The 23,795-nt window shown below is 43.3% G+C and overlaps 1 protein-coding gene across 4 annotated transcripts; it reads right to left on the bottom strand.

Annotated features, from left to right (window-relative positions):
* Nucleotides 1-149: 149 nt before the first annotated feature.
* TBC1D9B (TBC1 domain family member 9B) lies at nt 150-23,483 on the bottom strand. 4 transcript variants are annotated; one of them, XM_054079627.1, is made up of 22 exons: nt 23,288-23,483; nt 19,786-19,896; nt 17,008-17,126; nt 15,755-15,983; nt 14,915-15,173; nt 14,050-14,257; nt 13,736-13,942; nt 13,411-13,572; nt 12,668-12,839; nt 12,062-12,276; nt 11,221-11,338; nt 10,202-10,487; nt 9,405-9,534; nt 8,285-8,383; nt 7,425-7,493; nt 6,052-6,292; nt 5,632-5,697; nt 5,403-5,474; nt 4,940-4,990; nt 4,012-4,059; nt 3,465-3,571; nt 150-2,563 (listed from the first exon to the last, which is right to left on the bottom strand). In XM_054079627.1, exons 1-22 carry the CDS (start codon nt 23,403-23,405, stop codon nt 1,871-1,873), a joined length of 3,780 nt encoding a protein of 1,259 aa, XP_053935602.1. In that variant the 5' UTR covers nt 23,406-23,483; the 3' UTR covers nt 150-1,870. The 4 variants fall into 4 exon arrangements, with proteins under 4 accessions (XP_053935602.1, XP_053935603.1, XP_053935604.1 ...); XM_054079628.1 differs by having other exon boundaries at nt 4,940-4,972; nt 23,288-23,482; XM_054079629.1 differs by having other exon boundaries at nt 12,668-12,818; nt 23,288-23,482.
* Between the last annotated feature and the right edge of the window lie 312 nt (nt 23,484-23,795).

Here is a 23,795-nt window from a genome sequence, read left to right as displayed (position 1 = left end):
AAAGAGAAAATTAAAGGAAAGGAAAGGAAAAAAAGAAAGATAAGAAAAAGGAAAGAGAGGAAAAGTCAGGCTCTGGTCACACCAGCACCCGCCACGGATGAAGAACAGGCAACGTTCCATGAGGTCGGAGAAATCAGAGGCAGTCAGGGTTGCCATAGGATTATGGTTCATTTATTGAGTACATGACAGGTCAGACAGACAGTGTAAAATCACACATATTATTTGTAGTTTTAAAAAATTACAATAAATTACTGAATAATTAGTAAAAGCGGTTTTAGTGATGGCTGCTCTCCAGAGGCAGGGGCCACTGGAGGCAGGGCGATCAGAAACGCGAACCAGCGGTGAATATATAGAGCATGTCACGAGGAGGAGTTATCGCCGAGAAGCACACCAAGTAGTGTTAAATGGGAACATCCAACCCTACGTGTCCTTCCCATCCTTTATTCCAAATGCCAGCCAAAAGCTGTGGCAAACCTTGCCTTCAGTGCAGGGTCTGCTCTCACCGAGCAGCAGCTTCTCCTGCCCTGGCCCTGCAAGGCAGATCAAGACACATTTATCTGTAGGAACAGCATCAATTCTCCTTGCTCGGAGCGCGTGCCCTACGACCAGAGAACTAACTCTTAGTTTCTTCTGGTCTTAATTGATTTAAAAGATTTAACTCGGTCTCCCAGTTATTTTGTCTCTAACTGGAAAGAGATCTGGTCTATTGAGGTTTCCCATCACAGGCTGATGAAGGAAGCCAACGCTGCTTTGAATTCTTCCTCGTTAGGTATAAATGTCCTGTGATGCGTAGCAATTTCTAAAAGCACCTCCACTGCTAAACTCTCTGTACAAGAGATGTTCAGAAAGGACACACGGGGCCCTGCCCCAACCATTTGTGAGGGCTCACTGATCAAGTACTCTTAGGGGTCCTCTGAAGAACCGGACCCATCACTAGCTCGTAAAAACAGAGAATCAGCAAGAAACAATCAATCATTTCAGTACCAACCGGGAAAAGCCAGCAGACCAGCGTGCCGCTGTCCTGCATCATAGGCTGATCCATCTAATTTAGGAACATATCTTCTTGTAAAGGTCGTGAGCCCATTGATTGACCTAATGTTACTTCTGCACTGAAGTCAAGGAGCTTGTAGCTTCCCAGACCAACTAAAAACAATGGCTTTCAAAGAATTAGAAAAGCAAATGCTAGAAAACCAGGTTCATGTGAAAACTGAATGATGAAGGAAAAACAAAGGTGGTCATACACCATGAAAATGCCAAATTACGCCTGAAAGAAACCTGCAGATCGGAGTAAAGTCTGTGCTTGGACCTTAGGGGGCTGGGTGCGGTCGGGCATGTTTGCGTTACAGCTGCCGAGTCACAGAATAGCACTGAAGAACTTGCAGACTACTTATAAGTCAGGGTCCTATGGCACTTGACTACATGGCGTTAGCTCTCACTCAGATGGGCAGCCAGAGGCGAACGTGGTTTCAAGCCAGGCTGCATCTGCTGTGCAAGTTACCCCAGAACCTACAGCAAACATGGGCAGGCAAGGAGCAGTTACTGTCTGAAACAAAACTTCATTGAGATAAAAGACAGCAAAAGGCAGACATGCATAATTTATGGTGGTAATTCTCTATGTCGGGGGCTATCAGGTTCTAATGGCTCTCGAGAATGTAAATCTAATTCTGTATGCCAGAGTAGCCAAAGAAGCACCTACACAAAACATTTGCTGTCAGAAGCCCCATATCGATTGGAATCTATTGTAGTTGTGTAGTTACTGGTCTCTGATTAAACAAAAATATACCCCAAATGCAAGGTACCAAACCATACTGCCATCTGCTGCATCATCTCCCTGTTTTATCTCCCAAAGGCAATTCCTGCTTTCCTGAGTTCACCCTGACACAGAGGAAAGTTCATAGTCACTGGATGAACTGAACTGCCTCTCCATCTTCTTCTGATCTTTGATCTTCTGCAGAATGTTGACTTTTTTCTCAAAGTAGTTTACAAGGGCAGTTTCCGTCAGCATGGAAGCCAAGATCTGCTCAAAGGAGATAGACCAGTCAGTATCGATGGTACTGCCATACCGGGCAGCTGAGCTGCTGCCTTCACAGCCAACCAGGACCGTGTCATCCGCAATGTCTTCACACTGCAGGGAGCCTGTGCTGACCATTGAGTAGGAAGACATGGACATGTCATCTTTGGTTTCATCATCTGATAGCAGCTGTAAAGGAGAGCTTTGCCCTTCCCCTAACCCGTCTCCTAGAGTCTGGTTCTCCTGCTGTGCTTTTTCAGGCTGAGCGTCTCCACATGTTTTGTCCTCATGGTCAGCTTGGGGTTGCTGCTCCACTGCTGGATTCTGACTCTGTTCAGACGTTGGCGACTCCTCTTCGCTCACAGGATCTTGGGTGTTGTTTGCTTTGCAGTCCTCAGACTTCCTCATGGGTCTGTTGGAGAATTTTTTCCCAACCTCTCCAATTCGCAGAAGGAGACTAGCTACCGTGGCAATGGCATGGTACAGCTCTTGCTCCACTGGGTCCTCACTGAACATGTTGTAAAGGGTCTTGCATAACTCTATGAATTGTTCCTTTAAAAGACAAAGACAAAAAAAATCATACCTCAGGCTGAAGAAAGTTGACAGAGCAGACCACACAATCATAGACTATCTCAAGCTGGGGGGAACCCTTATTATTGGGTCCAACTCCCTGCTCCTCACAGGACTACCCAAGACAAAAACATAAGACTAAGAGCGTCCTCCAGATGCTCTTTGAGATGAAGCAGCAGGCATCATCTTGACTGACTCCTTGTTTATCTGCCTCCCCACCAAGGAAGCAGCAACTTACTGTATGGATTCAGAACAGTCCAAACAGGCAAACTCTTCTCTGCTGTAGCAGCTAAATTGAGACACAGTGAGCAACTGAAAAGTGGTGGGGTTGTTTCCTGGCAGCTGAACAGTTCTTGCATACCCACATCTGAGAAAACCTAAAGTTTTACTTCTCTCCTGCTACTCTTTTGTGGTCAGATTTTAAGTATTTCCAAAACAGCTTAACTATCGCCCATCAGGGAAATTTGAGACAGAAAAGATCAAACCAGTCATCAGACTCTTTCCTGTAACCACATTTGTTGCTCTCCACCAAGCGGCCATAACTAAAGGCAAAGCACAACCAAAAAAGCCAAATGAGTTCATGTGACTGATGGTGCACGTGAAACAACTGCTCTGGAGGGAAAACACAGATTGCAGTTCTTAAAGGAAAAAATTGGTCTGGGAGGCAGAGAGAATCAAATACATTTGATTGGTGGAAACAAAGCAGTTTGTCCGTGTCCACTGAGGAATTCAACACCAATGTGTGCAATTAGATACTTCTAAAGCTCACCAGACCAGAACAGCAGGGCAATCTACAGGCAAGGACTGAGTATGCTGGCAAAATGGCTGCACATACTGCAGAATTCAGTCATCTACATTCATCATCATCACATTCGCTTGTTACCTGACTCATTTTGGGGAGATCTTTAATGGTTTCTTTCTTGGACTCTTTTTCCTTGGCCCACATCCTTAGGTAGTATCTATAGTCCTGTGGACTGGTACCTTTCTCGTCTGCAAGGCAAGACAAAGCCACTACTGTCAGGTGGTTAAAGGTTTCAGACTTTTTAAAAAGAGAATGCTGTGCCAGCAAAAGTCATGCTGGCAGCAGGTTTTATTGACAGTTCAGGGAAGCATCTACCAGGAAGGCTGCGTTGTTTTCTGCTGGTTTATCTGATCCAGCTCAATAGAGCAAAAATTTTAACACTGCTGCATCAGCCTGACTTCTTATAAACGATCTCTATGAGCTGACAACTAACCAAATATGATTGACAAACGTTGTGATCTTGGTATGTAAAAGAGTAGAGCAGTAAGGCATAAGATTTATTTCCTGGCTCACATCCCACTTTACCTCTACTCACTTTGAAAGATCTCTTGATACAGCAAAGGACAGGGAACTGTTCATAACATGAGAGAGATAAGACTAGAATGTGGTCTGGTTATGATGAAATTACCTTTTTCTGGACCATTCTCATTTCTTCTACCTTTATCTTCATGGGTTTCTAAAACAAATATGGAATTATAAAAAAACTGATTTTCACCAAGATAGCACATGAAGAACATAAGACAATTCATGTACAAACTAAAATCATAAAATGAAAAAAAGCCACACTGAAAAAGTGGGTTGAAGAGCCAATGTAGAGGGCAGAACTCTTAAAAGAAAGTCTAAAACACAGATATGAAAGACAGATAAGCAACATGATGACTTAAAAGACTTACGTGACTAACATCTATGCTCACCATTATTCATTGACTGAACTGACACTTTGGGAGTAATTTGCACAGTCTAACTTCACAAACTTCACTTCTGTGTCCCTATTTTATCACTAGACTTTATAGGAAATCTTGGATCAACTCAGATTGGTAAGTTAGCTGCCCAGCACCAAACAACACAAATACTCACATTTTTATTCTATTTTCGTAAATATTTAGCACAAATGACATACGCTGACCTCCTATTTGACAATACCTAAAATTATACTATTAAGAAACAGAGTAAAGAAGTCTATTAACAATGTTCCAATTTGATGTCATGCCTCCTTATTCCATGAAATTAGAAGACTATGGAGGAGGCATAGGTTATCATCTACTCAGGCGAGCAAGCCTAGCACCCCACACACTTTGCTCTGAAGGTGCTTCTCCCCACCCATTCCCAGGGTGAGATAAACTCCACCAAAAGGAGCCAGACAAAACATATTTTGACCAAGGTTGAAATTCAATAGGTAGAATATACTGAAAGATATCTAATTCACTTTATTCACAGTGGTAGTGTCATGAAAGAGGAGTAACAACTTCAGAGTATTTCAAAGAGCAGATTGGTGCTGGCAGATGATATCAGCATTATAGCCATGCTCAATGCATGCACATAATCCATGGACTGACCTTGAGACTCACAGTGCAGGCAGAAATCCAGTTCTGAGACAAAAGGAGATACTTGAGCAGCAGGAAAAGGGGTTGAGGGGACAATATCCCAGATAAAACAGAAGAGAAGGCCAGACATAGACATAGAGAAGGAAACAAAAACAAGAAGAGAGGCAATGAGACTTGCATGAAAAGCCTAAATCATGGTGAGAGACAGGGGCTGGTGAAAGGATACCACTCCTCCTCAGCACTCTGCAGCTGTGCTTCGGAGGGGAGGGGTCCTGCATGAAAAGGACGCTGAGCGTTTTAAGCTCCAGAGTTCTTTCCCATCATGCAACAAAGACGTCGAACTCAAACACACTGTCAATCTCAACATACTGCCACCATGAGACCATGCTCTGCAAAAAATCACTATTCATAGCACATGGATTTGTGGTGCAGCTCCTGCCTAAACTGAGAGGTAAAGGCAGCAGTGTTGTGTTACCTTCTGTTGTAACATCCTCTGTGAAATAACTTGTGGCCTCCAAAGCAGACTCTGTCTCCTCTGGATTCAGAGCTGTATTTATAGAGAAGGAAATGTTAAGACCTCTAAGCTAACTGAACAGCAGTATCATCACCCGCTTTGTTAGCAAAATTCATGAGGCCTCCCTTTTCAGTTGCAGGTTAGCACAGACCGTGCTCAATAACAGCAATACATGAAAGTGGTCACTCACCAGGAGGCAGGTGCAGTTTGTAAAGTACTTTGAGTTTCTCAGTGAGGTCACCATGGTACATCCCACCTGTGAAGAAAAAAAATGGTCAAGAAAATAGTAATTAAGATAAAGAATCACCCTCTGCTCACAGGCTCAAACCAGAATGAGTTCACATGCAGTGAGGAAACACTAACTGCACAAAGCCCTGTGCAGAAGAGGTAAAGAAAGCTACAGCAAAGCTGCATCTCGTTGGTTCACCACCTGTTGTTTTCAATTTCCTAGCAGCAAAAAGGCATCTTTTGTTCTACCTGAGGCTTCCTGTAAGGTTCACACCCTCCCACCACTATAGTGCAAACAGCGCTATCTCCTTTTAGTTCTCTGCTTGGAAAAGGACAGAAACAATTTCTGCAATATCCTGTCATCTCCAAACCCACCACTTACTCATCCCTGTCACAAATTCCTTGAAGTTAATCAGAGAATCCCTGTTCTCATCCAGAAGCCGGAACAAACGCCCTGCTAACACAGGAGTGTGTGCGCCACACGACCAGGGGGTCAGACTGATGAACAGGTCTTTGAACTGCTCCATGTCAATGCGATACTGCTCCAAGTAGGGCAAACTCTGATCTCGGCGGGCAGCTGCAGCACGGTTATTTCCCCAGTAACAGCTCATCAGATACTTTGCCTTCGGAGGGAAGGGATTAACAGGTCAGATTATACCATAGTACATCAATGACAGGAATGGAAACTTATTGTTATAACTCAAGAATAGCATTGAATAAGCAGAGAAGAGACATTTCAAACCCACTGTTTATCGCCCCCATTATTCCTACTCTTACTTCACCACAAAATAATATGAAATGAAGGAAGAGACAGGGATTCCACAAAAATCACAAAGAACAATTTAAAGTAAATAAAAAAACCCCATGATTTCAGGTTTAAGTGAACTGGCACTCAGGCGTTACTGCAAAGGGAATGTGCAGGTATTTTAGAACTAAGCTTCTCTTTCCGTGTCTACAGCACAGTGCCACTGAGCTTGCACTCAGCTGGCAAAACTGACTGTCAATATTGATTTGCAAAACTCAATACATCTTAATAGAGAAGATTTGGATACTGCATATAAGGAAATTTGTAAACATGAGTGATAGAAATAAAATTAAATGAAACAATGCAAGTAGCAAAATTGTTGACCGAGGGGTTAATAACAAAAATGTTTGATACAAACTGGGATCTTATTATTAGGTAATCACTGGGAATGAAAACTGTCTTGCTTTAGTAATTGCATCACAGTGTGACAAAGAGGTCAATTCAGACATGAGGAAGTAATCTGGAATTTGTTTTTTCCCGACAAGGCAGTGTAAACAGGCATCTGAGGTTGTTGCCTCTGTTCAAAGTCTTACTGCACTTGGTAAATGCAGTTGGGTAATATCCCACTTTTAAAATACTGACAAAGAGAGGCAAAGCACTTCAGTATTTTTGTCACAATTACAGAGCAAGTCAACAGCAAACTTGAGAAGAAAAATTGAGATACAGTCAATCCTAGCTCCTTGTTCGAAGTGCTGTGTGACATTCTGTTCCATCGACTCCACGATCCCTTTCTAAGTATTTTTCAAATACTGCAAACATGTCCTGGCCATTGTTCAAAAAAAAAATCGATGGGATAGCACTAGGGCCAGTCTCAGCGGCACCATGTGTAACCATGTGTAACAGAACACCACATCTGCTTCTGATTGCTTTCTTAACCCCATTGAATCAGCTGACGTTGATATTTGTTCTCTCTATGTCAAAACACATTCTTTCTCACCCTAGCTTCCTACCTTGAACACTACATACAGCTCTTCTAGTTCTTCAATAGAGAAACCAATGTCACCAGACACAGCTCGGACCTACAGTTTGGGAGAAAATAAAGTGAACAATTTATTGCAAAGCTAGAAAAATTAAATATAGTTCACTGAAAAGTCTGTGTAACACAGAAGAGAAGACAAGTGCAAGAAGATATGACACAGGATGGGAGGGATTCTAATATCTTCCATGGCTATGGATTACAGGAAGACAGTTTCTGGTTTAGCAGAAACTGCTGACATTCTGAGCAGCTAAAAAAAAAATACTGCACTGATTTCCTGTTTGTGCAGACCTGGCTGTGCAGACTGCGTTACCCCTCCCTCTTGTTTTTATTTTCATATGTTTGACCCAGATGCATTGAAAAACAACAGTGAAAGAAACATGAGGATGAGGTTCCCCATCTAGGACATGGGATATACTTGCAATAGATGTGGATGCTCCCTTGTGGCCATGAGCCCTTCTGTAAAATTCCTTATTGTGTTAGCATAAATGGCAGGAAAATAATTATCTGCCAGCGAGCTTCCAGGCAAGCAGTACAACAGACAGCACTGGCCGTGGAGACTGCTACAAGTGGTTTTTATCCCTCTCCATGCCAAATATCTCAGTCGATCATGCCCTAGCACTTCAGTCCATTGTATTAGATAACTAGAACCATGTGAAGAAGAAAACTGAGAGTCCATGATTCCAGCCAGTAAACCCATTCTTCACACTAACAGCTATTTTTGAAGTCACTTAAAAGTGGGTCTGCTACAGCACAAGCTTTCTAGATGCCTACAGCAAAACACATTCCATTAATATGCCATTTGGTAGCTAATTCAATCTGGGAGTCACATACCACACTCTTCTTGGCTGTATCCTCCAGAGACTGGATCACTTTCAGCCTTTGTTTAAAACGCATTTGTTCAATGTCATCTGCCTTCAAATTGCTGAATTTCTACAAGAAAGGAAGCAGACCAGGTCAACATTGTCTCCTAAAGAAACAACACCTGTTCTATTACATGTTCTCTATGAAGTGTACTAATCCCTCCGAGATGATCTAAAGCCCCTAGAAGCCTTTTACCAGCAGCAAAAAGATGAGAAAACACATGAGCTCTATTCCCTATTCACCCCCGTCCTCCAAGAGAAGTCATTCAGAATTCATGAGAAATCCAATATCAGAGGTTTCTAAAGAACAGCTGAAAAAGCATCTGTCGGGCCTGAGAGCAACACAGATCCTGCAGCGTGGCAGAGATAAGAGAACAGGCAGCTTGGCATTCCTTCCAGCCCTGCTTTTTAATAGGACCCATATGAGATTCAGCCAGAAACACTAAAGTTAGCAGGCTTTTCTACTGACTGGGTCAGACGAATAAGACGAACAGATGACAGTCTTTTATAAAAGAAAAAGACAACACACAGAGATGGCAGATTTGAAGAAACAAACAAAATACCCAGGAAAATGATAGCTGCCTGCCTGTAAGCAGCTGGAAGGGGAGAGGACGAAGAACAGGCGATAAAAAAGGAAACGAATCCACATTCATCACAGCATAGCAGAGAAGAACTGTAAAACGCCAGTTCTCTTGACTGTGTTCTTTCCATCATTCAAATACAAATTTCTTAGGAGTTTGTTCTCAGTATGAACAATGCAGCACAGCTGCACCAGGGCAGAGGTATTTCAACAGCACTGGCACCACAATTGGGTCACCTTCCTACCCCTATAGTGCGGATCCAAGAACATGATTCCTGTGCACATGAACTAGGATGCTTCCATGTTTCTGCAGTATACCTCACAATTTTTACCCTGAATTTCCCTTCCCAACTCCCTAGCACTCACAATCCTCACATGCAATCGGGGCTTGCGCCTGCACTGCTTGAGCACCTCAAGTTCTGAACACTGTTCAGATTCAGGCTGCACAAAGAATAAAGTTGGATGTTAGCAGAGAAAAATCCCTTGGGCAAAAACTAAGCCATAACCTTACTTCGTAGGATGTTTTGATGAGTTCAAAGATGTCAATCTCAAGTGGCGGGTCATCTCCACTCGTCAGTAAGGCGTGCAAGTGGGGAATAGGGGGAGAGACGCTCTGTCTGTTAACTACGTTGTCCAAATATCTGCGGGGAAAAAAATAGATCAGATTCAAGACTCCAGGATTAGTGTCCAGGAAAAAAAGTCATATCTTAAACACACCACTCCCAACTTCTTTGTATTATTAACCTAAACATGTAGGAAAATTTAATTTTCCCCAGATAAGCAGTGACACTACCCTACATGTAGCTGAAGTGGAGTTGATTATTACCCTCGTTTTGGGGTATCTACTCTTTTTAAAGTGGGCTCCAAGTAAGAGGCTGAAGATCTTGCTGCACATAGAGGAGATTCAGATATCAAAGAAGAAAAACTTAGATTTACTATACTTGGGAGATATCTGCTTGATAAAGTTTTATGTTTCTAGAATGTGATTCCTGTCAGGATCTGTTCTTAATAGATCAGAATTCTGCTGTGAATTTTGGATAAACAACTCTTTGGAGTTCAAATGCAAACTGAGAAGTAGTAATGCATTAAGCTGTAAAGCAAACAGTTCCAGAAATAAGAGATTCCTCCCTAGTTGACCCAAAAATTAAAATCAGCTGTTGTAGAAAACAATAGCAAACCTCTCCGGAGCCCAAGTTGCATCCTAGAGTGTAACCTGTGACCTGCTATATAATGGCATTAGGTAGAAAGAAATGATGACTAAAAAGGTACTGTCACTATTTAGTTATAAATAAGAACAACGAATGGTACCTGCCCAGAATAGTCATGGCTTCACCTTCATCACAGCATTGTAACAGCTTCTCCATGTTGGCATCAAGTATGGCCAATGACACCTGCAAGATAAACTTGATTCCCTCATAGAAAAAACAGTCGACAATGACCACGGCGCTCTCAAAAGGCATAACACTGAGAAAGAGAGTGAGAAACCAGGAAAGGGATATGGTGGAAATCACTCCCAAGTCCTGCATCTTTTCTGACAGCTGTGGGAGATACTCTCGTGTAAGTTCTTCAAAGATGCCTTGGTCTACCAATGCACCTGGGAAAGCAAACAAAAACAATGGTAGAACTTGAAGTGGCAGTATCACAGTATTGTACCCTGGTGGTATCCCGGTACTGTACCCAAGTTAATCCATTATTAAACAAAACAGTGCAAGTTCATTTTAATTTCATATAAGCCTCTTAAGATCAGAACTAAAATTAACACGTTTATTTAGATTTGTTCCCTGTACTCAATAAGAACAACACATTTATATTCCTACATTGCAGAGCATGCGGAAGCAGAATCTCTCATTGATTTACACATTTTCCCCAAGAAGAGGGGTGGAGGATTACTGATATTATGGTATTTACATCAAACTATATACTTTTTTACACAGACCAACTTTAAAATCCTATGAAGCAGTGCTTTCACTAACCTTTCCTGGGAGCCTATTCCAAAGATTTAATACATCATTCACATGGGTAAAAAATAACTCAATAATTTTCTTCTAGATATGCCTCCTTACTGCTAATGGTCCCTCCTGCTACCAATTTTTAGTGACTTCATCTTCCTTGTTACTACAAGGTTGCACTACTACCTCGGTAGCTTGTAGTGTCTCTTCCTATGTCTCCATCACACACCTGCAACTTTAAAGGGAACAGGGTTGTGCTTCATTGTCTTTAAAATGCATCACATTTAATTCACTCTGAACAACAAAATGTTCCTGAGGAATGCTGGTGCAACTGTAGCTGGAAATTCAGGCTCCAGCATGAATTTGACAGAGACTCACCCACTACTCTTGTGTTGTAGTAATCTGGCAACATCCGCTCACATAAAGCCACCAGGAGCCAGAAAGCCTCTTCCTCGTTGCAGTATAGCAACAGCACTGATGTAACGATGTTCATGGCCTACAAGAGAGAAAAACGTGAAGATGTTAATGCAATCTCTGTCATTACAGACCAGCTAAATTTAAAAAGCATGAATACAGCAAAACTATCACTAGGAGTCACATAGATTTCCAGCTTTTACTGGTATCTGAGTCAATAGACAACCTTGAGCCAGTTTACCTTTCTGTTTCAGTTCCTCTGTGAGGCAGCAAATAATACAACCACCTTTTGTCAAGCTCTTTTATTCATCAATGGGACTAAGTATAATTTTCAAAGTTTCATAAAAAGCTTTGTAACAATTTGGTCATAACAGAACAACATCAAGAGAACCTCTCCTGCCACAGCAATACACACAATGAACCTGAAGTTCCACTGAGTTGTTTCAGATACCAGCAACTGGCTTTGTTTTCAATATATTGCCCATGTGCACCATCATTTATTCAATTTAATTGCTCTTTTTAATGAAACCAGGAGATGTTACTGCTGAACTAAGGATAGCTCCAGCAGAAAAAACTCACAAAAGACTCTATCATTACACCTAACAGAAATGTGTTAAATCTATTTAAATGCTGTATATAAAGTACAGTGAAGAGATCTTGCAACATAACCACTTCTTTCTTACTCGTACGACAGCACATGGACAGCATGGATGAAAAACTTGAAGCTCAACAGAAAGCTGCAGAAAAAGTCAAAGTCAACCATGGTTACCGTGCAGGACTAACAAGTCTAAGACTTCTTTCTTACCTGACAATACCCAATTGTTGGATTTCTGAATGCATAAGCTGTTAACACTCTCCGGAGGGCAGCAATTCCCAGCTCGTTCTGGAAGGCAGGATGTTCTGGCATAGAACGGTGCAGATCTCTCTCAATTTCCTCTGTAGCAAGATTGTACTTTCCCATTGACTTTTCCACAAGATCTGCATAGTAACCAGGATGAGTCACCATCTCATTCCAAGCCCCTGTAACGACAAACAAATGCTGCTTCACCTCTTGAGCTCTGGCATACAGATTTTATGCGTAGTTTCAGTGATGAGGCAGCCAGGAAGCACCACATGAACTCATCAACTACAAATAGACATGAAAGTATAGTAACAAGCTCATTGTTGTTATCATGTTAAGAGTCTAGGTCCTGATATTGAAATGCAGACAAAGGTTAAACACTCCTAAAGAAAGTCATCTCAGGAATGCAATCACTACATTTTTGGCAAAAAACACCACAAAGTATCATTCAGGTGGAGTTAACTTGTTATTAATTTCTTCTGAAATGGACTAAGACTTATACTTTTTCCTCTGAGATGTGCAGCAAACTCATTCCTGATAGCTGTCAAAGTATCCAGCATAACATCCTACCTGAGAAAAGCAGCCACAGCTCTCCACGAAGACTCTCTGGGATTCCTTTCTGCACCAGCTCCCTAGTCTTGGCAGTGCGATACATACACATCCCTCGGCCATATTCAAAGAAATGAATGTTCCAAGACTCTTCCTTCATCTTCTCCTTTGCCTTCACAGGAACAAATATGGCCTTTTTAGGAGATTAATGCATTTTTATGTTTGTAGGACAGGTGATTTCCAGGTATACTCAGGCATACACTTCACAAGAGAAATGCACTGTAATATTTAAAGCATTTCTTCTTCCTGCTGAATAAAAGGGTTTTTGCTGACCTACACTGTTCTGAATCAGTTCTGAACTTGCTTGAAGTCGAAGTCTTTAAAACACTAACACGGGCCATGCAATGGCATTACATCTTGCAAATCTCTACATAAATGCAAGCAGAGCCATGGTCTAAAACAATTAACTAGCAAGCAGAGATACTAGTTCTCTGCTTTCCTGATCTGAAGAAAAGTAGTTCTTCACAGACATTAATTTACATCCCAGAAGCACAGTAACACTGATTTCTCAGCCTCTACTCAAGTATCTCATGTATTTCAGCACTGATAAAGTAAGCTGGTGGTCAGGTTATGCAGCACTATCATTGGGACACTGCAGGACTGACTAAGGATAAAACGCATTTCAGTCTTAGAGCAGGACGGGAAATTTGCAACCTACTGCCAACTATTTAGAGTTAATTGTTTGAAGTTAAAATATTACTTACGCCTTTGGGTCCCAAGAGCTCATCCGAATTTCTTCTGAACAGTTTGAGCAGTCCCTGCGAGGCTGTTGGCACTTCCTCGGCAGAGAAGTTGGCAGGTCGATTGCTGAGAGCAGAGGTGGGACTGATGGCGAGTGGGCTGCTGGAAGGCAGCTCTGGGACCTCCTGAACAACAGAACATAAAGCACCTGAGCTCAGACAGCCCCTCTCCTCTGCCAATTGTCTAACAAAGAGACAGCATTTGCTAGTAACCAGAACTGTTACCAGACTGCAAGGAGCACTACTTTGAGAAGTTGACAAATGCTCCTCCCAGCTATTTCCTTAGTACCTCACAGCCAGGATCAGCCAAATTCCACTTCCATTCCCTGTCACACGGTTTCTTGGATGGTGTTCTCTGCAAGAAGTCAGAGATCCTCTGCACCAAGAAATCTCTGTCTTTCAGATTGGCGAAGAAGAAGGTCATTTTACTTTTAGTGCTGATGGACAGAGGGCTGGGCAAGACACTGGAACTATCTGCTTTCTCAACTATTGTCACCTAGAAGACAAAGACAAGGCCATTTGGATCTAGCAGGTTCCTCCTTGTCTGTAAAACATTGCACAAAAGACAGGAAAAGCCTGTAGTCTAAGCTAAGAAATCCCCACCTCCCTGAGAGGAATGATGAGGTGACAGGCCTCCTCTGCCTTGCTGGCAAAACAGATGTAATTGTTGGAAACAAACATCTGGCCAGGAATGTGCATTTTGTTGAATGGTGTCCACAGGGTACAATCTGTGTGTCCATCCAGGCATTCATCCTTAGGCAATCGGAAAGTGGCACAGTAGCACTCATTTTTGGCTCGAGCATCCAGGTCTCTGGGGAAAAAGCAAAAAGTAGTCCCCAGAGGTTTGGGGTTTTTTCACTTGAAAAACACACTCAAACACTAATGCTAAGCGTTCATTCCAATCACAACTTTCAGACTGTGCTGCATGTTACTAGTATTCATGTCTCTAACTGAGATGCCATTCCTTATCTGACTCTTCTTTCATTCTTCAGATATGCTTAACTGATAAGATATATATATAAGATTTATCTGCAGTACAAGATAAAATAGGCAAGCGCATCTGCAAAACTTGAATGTTACATCAGATTCTGAAACTGCAGAGAACAGCCCCCAGCAGGAAGATTTATTACAATACAAATTTATCTTACTTTTTATTCATCTTCAGACAAAGGGGCTGATGTAATTTTATTCTTTCTCATTTTTTAGATAGGATTTCCAACAGTTTCTAGTTGAAAATTTCTTCTGATAGTGCTTAGTCATGCATGACAGAGACATGAGGGGGTGTGAGAATTCAGTAGCAATTTGGGATGGAATAAAAAAGAATAGGCTGAGGCCTAATGACTGAAATAAGTGATGCAGCCTCTACAGTGAGAAAACCCCAAAGGCACCTGGAAGCTACACAGTAATGCAGATTTATTATTACAGTCCCCATTATCTGTCCTCTCTTCTCAGTGCCGTAAATATGTACCTTTTCAATGCAGAGATGTTCTTAAGAGGCTTCCTGGGCTTTGGGAGGGACTTCTCCTGTAGGAAGCTCTCATTATCCAATAGCTGTCGCATAGCAATGTTAGCCAACTGCTCCATCAGCTTGAATGTCTCATTGATGTTGAGAAACATGGAAAAATAGAGTTCACCATCCCTTGTGCTTACTTTAATGCACTCAGGGAACAGCAGCGTAGCATTTTTTTCTAGCTGGGTTACATCCACCCACTGGATCACCAGTGTAACTGGGGAAAAAAAAAAAAAGGTATTACAATTTTGGGCAAAACAACAAACCAGTCAGAAATAATTAAGCTTATGCAGCCACCAAGCTCTCCTCCTACACATGCATGATTCTTTTCTTCATACTTCCACTGGTTCTCAAAAAATACTTGGAAATAATCTTTGAGATTAACTAGACCAGAAATAATGCAGCTCCAAAGGGACTATCTCCCATCCAGTAAATGCTTCCAACTACAATTACTCAAATTTTCCTTCTTTCTTTCCAGCAAATTAGCTTTGGACTCAGGCATTCAAGCTTTACAAATACTGGGTCCTGGCACCAAGGTAAAAACATAGCTCAGTTCTCTAATCCAGTTGAAGTAAAATTTCAGGTGTACTTGTACAACTTGAGAAATGTTTTGAAAATTACTCGGGTGCTAAGCCTAACCAACAGTGAAGTATCTGAACGCAAGGACTGAACTACGTGCTGAGCTAGAGCTCAAAGGATTCCTAAAAGGAAGAAACCTGTCAGCTTCAATAAAAGATCAATTGCATCAAAAAGATAATGGGAAACTGCAGACGAACAACCAGCAGACTTACAACTCACCCTCTTTGCCCAGCAGGAAGGAGTAGAAACAGAGATGATTGACGGTGAGGTACAGCCATCCCTGCCTGGGTACACGCCCCTTCCAATAGCTGCATGAATAGTAGTTGACCAGCTTCTCCACCTCGGGCATCCCAAACTGCTTCCGCATCTTCAGTTCAGCCTCTTTGAATTTACCTGGATCCTCTTCACTCTGGGGCTGCTCATTCTTGTTCTCTTCAGCAATAATTCCCTGAAAGGATATGGGAGGAGAGAGAGTAGAAATGGAAGGGAACGGTGAAAGACGTACTGTACAGCAAAAGGTCACAGCAGCAATCTTGAAGACAGAAAGAAGAAACACAACACAGCAGTTATCAGCTCTCATGTCATGTAGAAAGAGCAGCCAGATAGTCAGGGAGTCTGATCTGGGATTTACTCCTGAACACGTGTAGCAAGAATTCACGTTTAATGTTTGACTGAGTTTCTCATGGCTGGCCTGGTAACAGTTTGAACACCCTGCAGGAGAATTGAAGTCTATTTTCACATGCAAACATGCTTCTCCAACAGGAAGAAGATCATCTGCCAGGATGGGCAGAACGCCACAGTGTGTCAGATCTTGACCAGCCAGAAGGAAAAACAAATGACCACAATCTCTCTCAGACAATACACAGAGAAAATACAAAGAATCTGACAGAAGTGCTGGAAAAGACTCATATTGCTGCTGTTTGGTAAAAAACAACTCCCAGTTTCTGCTCTGGGAATCTGTGGGCATTAACTGCACAGCAGGCAGAGACACCTGTCTCACTCAGAAGTCAGTGGAAGCTGGGGTGCAGTTCCTTTACATCCCAGATGAGATCGCTTCTAGATCATCACCGCAGGGAGAGCACATCACTTGCAAACTAGAACTCCTTCTCCCACATTTGTTTTGTTGAACCCTTGTTTAAAATTCTCTCTGCATCAAAGGTATAATCTGCAAGGATTTTAAAGAGGCATTATATTTCACTTAGCAGAAGCATCCTAAGCAGGATGTTCCTTGAGATCTACTGCTCATAAACTTTCCCCCTCAAATATGTTTGTAATACCAGTGTTATGATTGTAATGTGACACTGATAGTACCATCCGCATTTCATGGCATGTGTATGTCTGAAAATAGAGCAGAAAAAAGTTTTGCAAAGGAACTCCTGATCATTCCCTCCCAAGGGTAAAAAAAACTCTTAAAACCACCTCCCCATTCCTTCTTTGGAAGTGGAAGCCCTTCAGGGAAACACGTTGCTTACATGTATCTTTCCTTTGACAAAGGTGGTGATATCTTCTTCATTGTCAAAGATGGAGAGAGTCTGCAGTAAGTTATTCTCCAGCCATTCCCAGTGCTTTGTGATCTCTTTACGAGATGATCCTGATTGAAGCAGTGAAAAATTACAGGAAGAGCAAAGAAAAAAGAAATTACAACAAGGTCTTTTTTTCCCCTAGGTTCATAGCAGGAAATTAATAACCAAACAGTGATCAGAACACACCAAACACACCAACTGTACATGTATTCAGGATGTTTTATGCACACCAACATTACGTTTCTAATGAAATGTCTCCACCGTCACTGCAGGTAATCAGCATGCTACCAACAGATCAGCCTATTAGCCAGCGCACACAAAACCAGCTTTCTTCATAAACAAAAAGCATTCTCATGTTCCAGACAAGAAGGACTCTTTCAGTTCCTGGTATTCTAGAATAAAAATAATGAACTCTCGAAAGAACATTGAAATTTCAGAACAACTGGATTTTTTACACCTACAGGAGGTTCCATTTGCCATGAGCAATGGTCAGCAGAAAACATACAATTCTAAAACAAAAAGCAACTGAAACAGTCACATCAGAAAGTTGTTTTCTTATATAAAAGCTTCTCAGCAAAACTTGTATCAGTTAGTTGTCTTTAATCACACAGTCCAGCAGCTTTCACAAAGCTTCACTGTGTAACCAATTTAGAGAACTTCTCTATACAAAGTTGCCTTAGTGAGTTGCCATAAATTATTTCAGAGATTTGTGTTTATACTAGATTTCTTCCTCTCTATTAACACCTGCCACCGTATTCTCTTACAGACAGAAAAAAACGGAGGAGAAAAAAGCAATGTGATTTTTTTTAACAAGATAAGAAACATTGTTAAATGCAGACAAAAAAATATGTTTAAATGTAAGTAAAATACATTTTTATGTTCCTCTTTGCCAAATTCTTGCTACTCTTTGGTTTCACAAGCAAAAAAACCTCCAGGACCTGAAACCAAAAACTAGAAGCAACGTTGTAGTGTCTGACAGGACCACAGTGCGAGAAACTTGAGTTTGTGTGTGCAGCTCAATGGATCACACAACAAATACTTCTTCTGCCTCTGTGTCTAATTTACTTGACATCTATCCCAGTCAAATCACAACATCTTTAAAGCATAAGATATCTTGAGTAATACTGAATGGCTTATTTTAAAGGCACAGAATTATCAGTTAAACAATGCTTTGGTTGTGGAAAAACCCCACAGGTCCAGCAACAATGATGAGGGAATAAAATCTGTGTTATGTTGTGTTACATCAGGGTACCTCTCACCAAGTGACAGCAGACAAACTGCCAAAATAATTCAGACCTCAGTAACTGATGTCTTTCTAAGAATATCGTTAGAATGATGTACATGAGGAGAAAAATTCTGCAATTGCTACAGAGCGCATTGTAAGAACCAAGTGCTGAAAGGCTGAAGCTCCACTGATGACCAGAATGCTGCCCACGAGCATTTACAATTTATCCTCTGTCAATACAGGATACGCATTTTTGAACTAGAGCCATCTGCATTTTATAGCTGTAAGTGAATGACAGTACTCTTTACTTAGACAGTAAAACGAGAACCAGACAGGATTAAAAAAATAATTTGGATGAAGAAAAATGTGACAATCTATCCAACTCTATTTGGCTGTTGTGTAGTCTACCTCATTTTACCATGCTGTATTACTTAAAAGCAACTGAGATACAGAGGATATCAACTGCGGCACTCCTGAAATCACGCTGAAATAACACATGCATCGAGTGCCAATGGACTATAAAATTTCAGATTTGCACCATATGTGGCCACTAAAAAATCTGCTTTTTTTCTCTGCGGTTTATGGTCTGCCATTTTATTTTCTTTCTTCCTCTCTGCATCCTCCTTCCTCAAAAAGGAAACTGAGTTTCTAAACTTCTCTTCTGCAGAATTGAAGTAGCTCTGCAAGGGAGAATACTGTGTTGGCTGCCTGGGGAGAAGATGGGAAAACAAGACATCAACATCCGTGGGCTTAGCAGATGATGATTTCATGCTCGGATTTTACGTCTCAACCACAAAGGCAGAAGTGAAGATTCTTATTACAAAGTCGGACTAATAAATATGCCTGAAGATATTTTTCTCTTTAGCAAACAGTAGGGCCTAAAGCCTTAATCAAAATTCACCACCAGATACCAAAGGCTACACCGTAGTAGTCTAGTAGAACAGCTACACTTCTCAAGTAAAAGAGGCCAAGGATTCTTGATGTTTTAAAAAATTATTATTGTAATATATACTACATTCTGTATATTCTAAATAGTGTATTTATATATCTATGACAAGCCAGAAACAGCAGGAAAAAAAAACTGTATCAAGACAGTAAAGAGATTCCCCAAAAAGTGCTCGTCACCTTAAACAACCTTATGTGTTCCCATCTTGTACCGTGTTCCTGGGAAGCAGGTTTTAGCACAACACTCATCACCCCCAGGAAATCTCATCATCCTGGTTTGCTCTCAGAATAATCCCACTATGACTTTGCAAGCTGATACATCTTGGAAAAAATGAAATTTGTAACACCTGCAGAAACAGAAGCTTTTACAGAGCCTTAAGTTCCAAAGCAACGGTTTAAACTGAGTTTTGTCACTTCTGGCATCTCTCACCAGAGGCTCTAGAATGCTTCCTGAGCAGTCACAGAACATTCCTAGGTGTGACAGCTGATCCTCTGAACAAAACAGACAACAGAACAACACAAATCCAGCCCCCGAAAAGCGTCACATCAATACACACCACAGGCCACTGCCCAATACACTTGAGAGTCCTGAGTCTGGTGCAGAATACGGTACGGGGCAACTCTGGCGCTGGAATCCAAAACTACATCCAACGTTCCCACAAGAAGACCTAGGAGGCAAAAAGAGAGAAATCTAAACACTGTAAAGCCAAAAAGAAGAATTAAGCTAAGCCAAAATCGTGGCTCAACGCTACAGCAAAACGCGGATATTCCTATAATGTACTGGGATGGGAGAGCAACGGCATTTGGTTGAGAAAATGAGGACATTCATCCAGTCACTGCAAGCAAATTACCTATAAACCATCTACTGCCAATCCCACTGGTAATGGATAAAGCTTAGATGGCAATTAAATGTCCGCTAAACCTCATTATAATCCTCCATCTTCCTAGGAGAGTTTTCTAATAGAAGTGAAATGTATTTTTCTCTGTGGGGTTTCTGTTGCTAATAGTGATTTTTAAGCCTACTAAATTAAAATACAGAAGAGCTTTCAATGCTGTATCACCTATGCAAACAGCAGGTGAGATACCTCCTCCAAAATGGAATCAAATAGCCCTGGAGAAGCGGGCTTCAGTGATGCTTCTAGAAGTGCTTTGAGTAAACAAAGAAAGATGGCAGAGAATAAAAATTTGATAATACAGAAGTTAAAATAGTTTTGTTATGAAGTTAAATGAAAAAGCAGGCACTTTCAGAATAAATGCTGACAGTCACCAGACTTTGTAAAGCAAATCCATTTATTTGCCAGATGAATCAAATATCTAGAACAACAGAGCAAAGTATCACCTTAGATAATGTTCTATGAGCATCTCGAATGCAAATTAATTTTGCAACATCTCCATGATAAAAAGTTTTCCTACATTAAACTTGGAGAAGGGAGCACGGTTGCTCCTCTGGACAGCTCTTCAGGAGGCTCAGGGTCAACTCCCTGCTCTCTGCCCTATGGTTTTGGCTAAGTCTGAGCAAATTTTACTCATCCATATCTCATTTATTACCATGAAACCTGTTACTTCCTCCTCTTTCTCTCTCGGACATCCACAAGCAAGAGATAGATGAGGAATCTACCATTGAATGTACTTCCAGAGAAGAACCACCCATAGCGAACTCATCAAAACAAATATGTATGTAGCCAGCGCAGCAGGATCTCAGTTTTGGTTCCAGGTTTCTTGTGAACAGTTTCAGGCAGAATATGGATTAAAAAGTCATTTTGACTGATTCCTATAAGAACAGTGAATGCATCAAATATTGACATATGGTTTGGTAACAAGATATGTTGAAGAACTTGAGTAAAACAGCAACTTAAACACCTTTCTGTCTTGGCTGAATATCTACATTCTTACTCTAAAATGCCAACTCGCAGTTGTGCAGCACCTTAAGGAGGACACGTGGCTTTTAACATAGAGCACTATAGAAAACTCTCACTGAGCTAAACTACCTCAAGCACAAAAAACGGCTCAAAGCTTCAACCATTTAAGACTAGATCAGATTAAACATTTCCAGAGTAGCACCAGGTGTCATTTCTTCTTGTAAAAACCTGGGAAATTCCAGAATACAATCATATGCCTACACGCAAAATTACACAAGAAAGTGACGTTACATAAAACTGAATAATTCAAAGTGATTTTGAACAATGTGAGAAGATAAAATATGCTATGTGGCTTTGTCAGCTGTGTCATTTCTGTTGTTAGTATATTTAGTTAATGGAGTGGGTACACAGAATCAGAGAATCATTAGAGTTGGAAAAGACCTCTAAAATCATCCAGTCCAACGATGAACACACCAGCACTGTGCCCACTAAACCACGTCCCAAAGTGCCATGCCTACACACTTTTTTGAACCCCTCCAGGGACGGAGACTCCACCACTTTCCTGGGGAACCCGTCCTTGACTACTCTTTCAGTAAAGAATTTTTTCCTAATATCCAATCTAAACCTCTTCTGGCACAACCTGAGGCCATAAATGAAACTGGCTGTGCACAATTCACAGATGTAAAACGCACGTTTTTGTTATTCATGTAGCTGTGCAAACATTTCGAACAGAAATGGGGTGTTCCAAAAGCAAAGGGCTTTGTTTTCATTACCACTGCGCCTTGTTCACTGTGCTTCAGCCCCTTCACCAGCACGGAAAGGGGACTGGAACTGGATGATCCTTAAGGTCCCTTCCAACCCATTCCATGATTCTATGACTCACTGCCCTTCTCTAGATATGCTCCAGCATCTCAATGTCCCTCTTGCAGTGAGTGGCCCAAATTTTCATACAGATCTTAATTAAAACCAACAAATTACTCCCCTTCTCTGACTCCTGACCACCAGCCAACAACACAGCTATTTCTGGATGCAGAAAGGACCTGCCACCCCCAGGAGAAGCGAGAGGCCACGCTCCCCCAGCTGCCAGGGCCCGCACCCCCCACTCCACAGACCCCCAAACCCTGCACCCCCAATCCGCACTCCCAACCTCAACCCTGCAATCCCCAATCTCGCACCCCCCAACCACACCCCCCATCAACTCTGCATCCCCCAATCCCTTCTCCAGCCCCTCAATCTCCCTCTTCAGCCCCACACCCCCAACCTCACAATCTTTCAACCCTGCACCCCCCCAATCGCACCCTCCAAACCCTGTAAACCCCCATCCTTGCACTCCTCAACCCTTCACCCCCAGCTCCAGCCTCACTCCCCCACCTTACCCCCTCAACCCTGTAACCCCCATCTCTACACCCCTAAACTCACACCCCCCAACCTCTATCCCCAAGCTCGCACTCCAAAAGCCCGCACCCCCATCTCTCCCCCATCCCCTCTCCCCCAAACTCTGCTCCTGCCAACCTTGCCCCATTCCTGCAACCCTCATCCCCCCTCCCCTGCAACCCTGCATCCCCCAACCCTATAACCCCCATCACTGCACCCCCAAACTAGCAGCCCCCAGCCTCTCAGCCCGCACCCCCAACCTCTGCTCCCCCAACCTCAACCCTAACCCTGCACCCCTCATCCCCCCCACACCCAGCCTCTCACGCCCATCCTTCACTCCCCATCCCTGCACCCCCCAACCTCTCACCCCCATCCCTCACTCCCCATCCCTGCCACCCCAACCTCTCACTCCCCTCTCCGCCCCCCTAACTCTGCAACCCCCCAGCCCTGCACCCCTAAACTCGCAACCTCCAACCTCTCACCCCCCATCCCTCACTCCCCATCCTTGCACCCCCCAACCTCTCACCCCCATCCTTCACTCCCCATCCCTGCACCCCCCAACCTCTCACCCCCCTAACTCTGCAACCCCCATCCCTGCACCCCCAAACTCGCAACCCCCAACATCTCACCCCCATCCCTGCACCCCCAACCTCTCACCACCCATCCCTCACTCCTCATCCCTGCACCCCCCAACCTCTCACCACCCATCCCTCACCCCCCATCCCTGCACCCCCAATCTCTCACCCCCCGTCCCTTCACTCCCTCCCCTGAAACCCCCATCCCCGCCCCACCCCCCTCCTCACGCCCCCCCGCCCCCGCCGCTCACCGGTGAGGCCGCCCCCCTTGCCGTGCCCCCGCCGGCGCTGCAGCAGGAAGAAGGGGTTGGCTCTCTCGGTGACCCAGAGCGCCCCGGCCAGCAGCACCTCCTCGGGCCCGAGCCACATCGCGGCCCGGGCGGCGGCGCGGGGGCAGCGGCCGGGCCGAGCGCGCGGGTCACGGGGCCAGCGCCGCGCCCCCTGCCGGCCCGCACCCCGCACCGCACCGGGGCGGGGCCGCGCTGCCGCCGTGGCGCGGGAGGCAGGGCCGCCGCAACGCGGGGGCGAGTCCCAGGGTTCGAGTCCCGTTCCCTCGAGGTTGGCCGGGGGCGCAGCTGGGGTTCGGTTCCACGCTCTGCAGAGAGGGCTCTCTCCTCAATGGGCAGCTGGGGTCCAGTCCACTTTCTTCTCTGTGAGCAGCTGGGGTTCAGCTCCATGCTCTGCTGAGTGGGCTCTCTCCTCCCTGGGCAGCTGGGGTTCAGTTCCACTTTGCCCTTCATGGGCAGCGCAGGTCCAGCT

The sequence above is a fragment of the Cuculus canorus genome, chromosome 14 (genome assembly GCF_017976375.1).
Source record: "Cuculus canorus isolate bCucCan1 chromosome 14, bCucCan1.pri, whole genome shotgun sequence".
Classification (NCBI taxonomy): Eukaryota; Metazoa; Chordata; class Aves; order Cuculiformes; family Cuculidae; genus Cuculus; species Cuculus canorus.
Note: the sequence above shows the minus strand (reverse complement) of the source record. Positions and strands in the feature narration are given on the sequence as shown.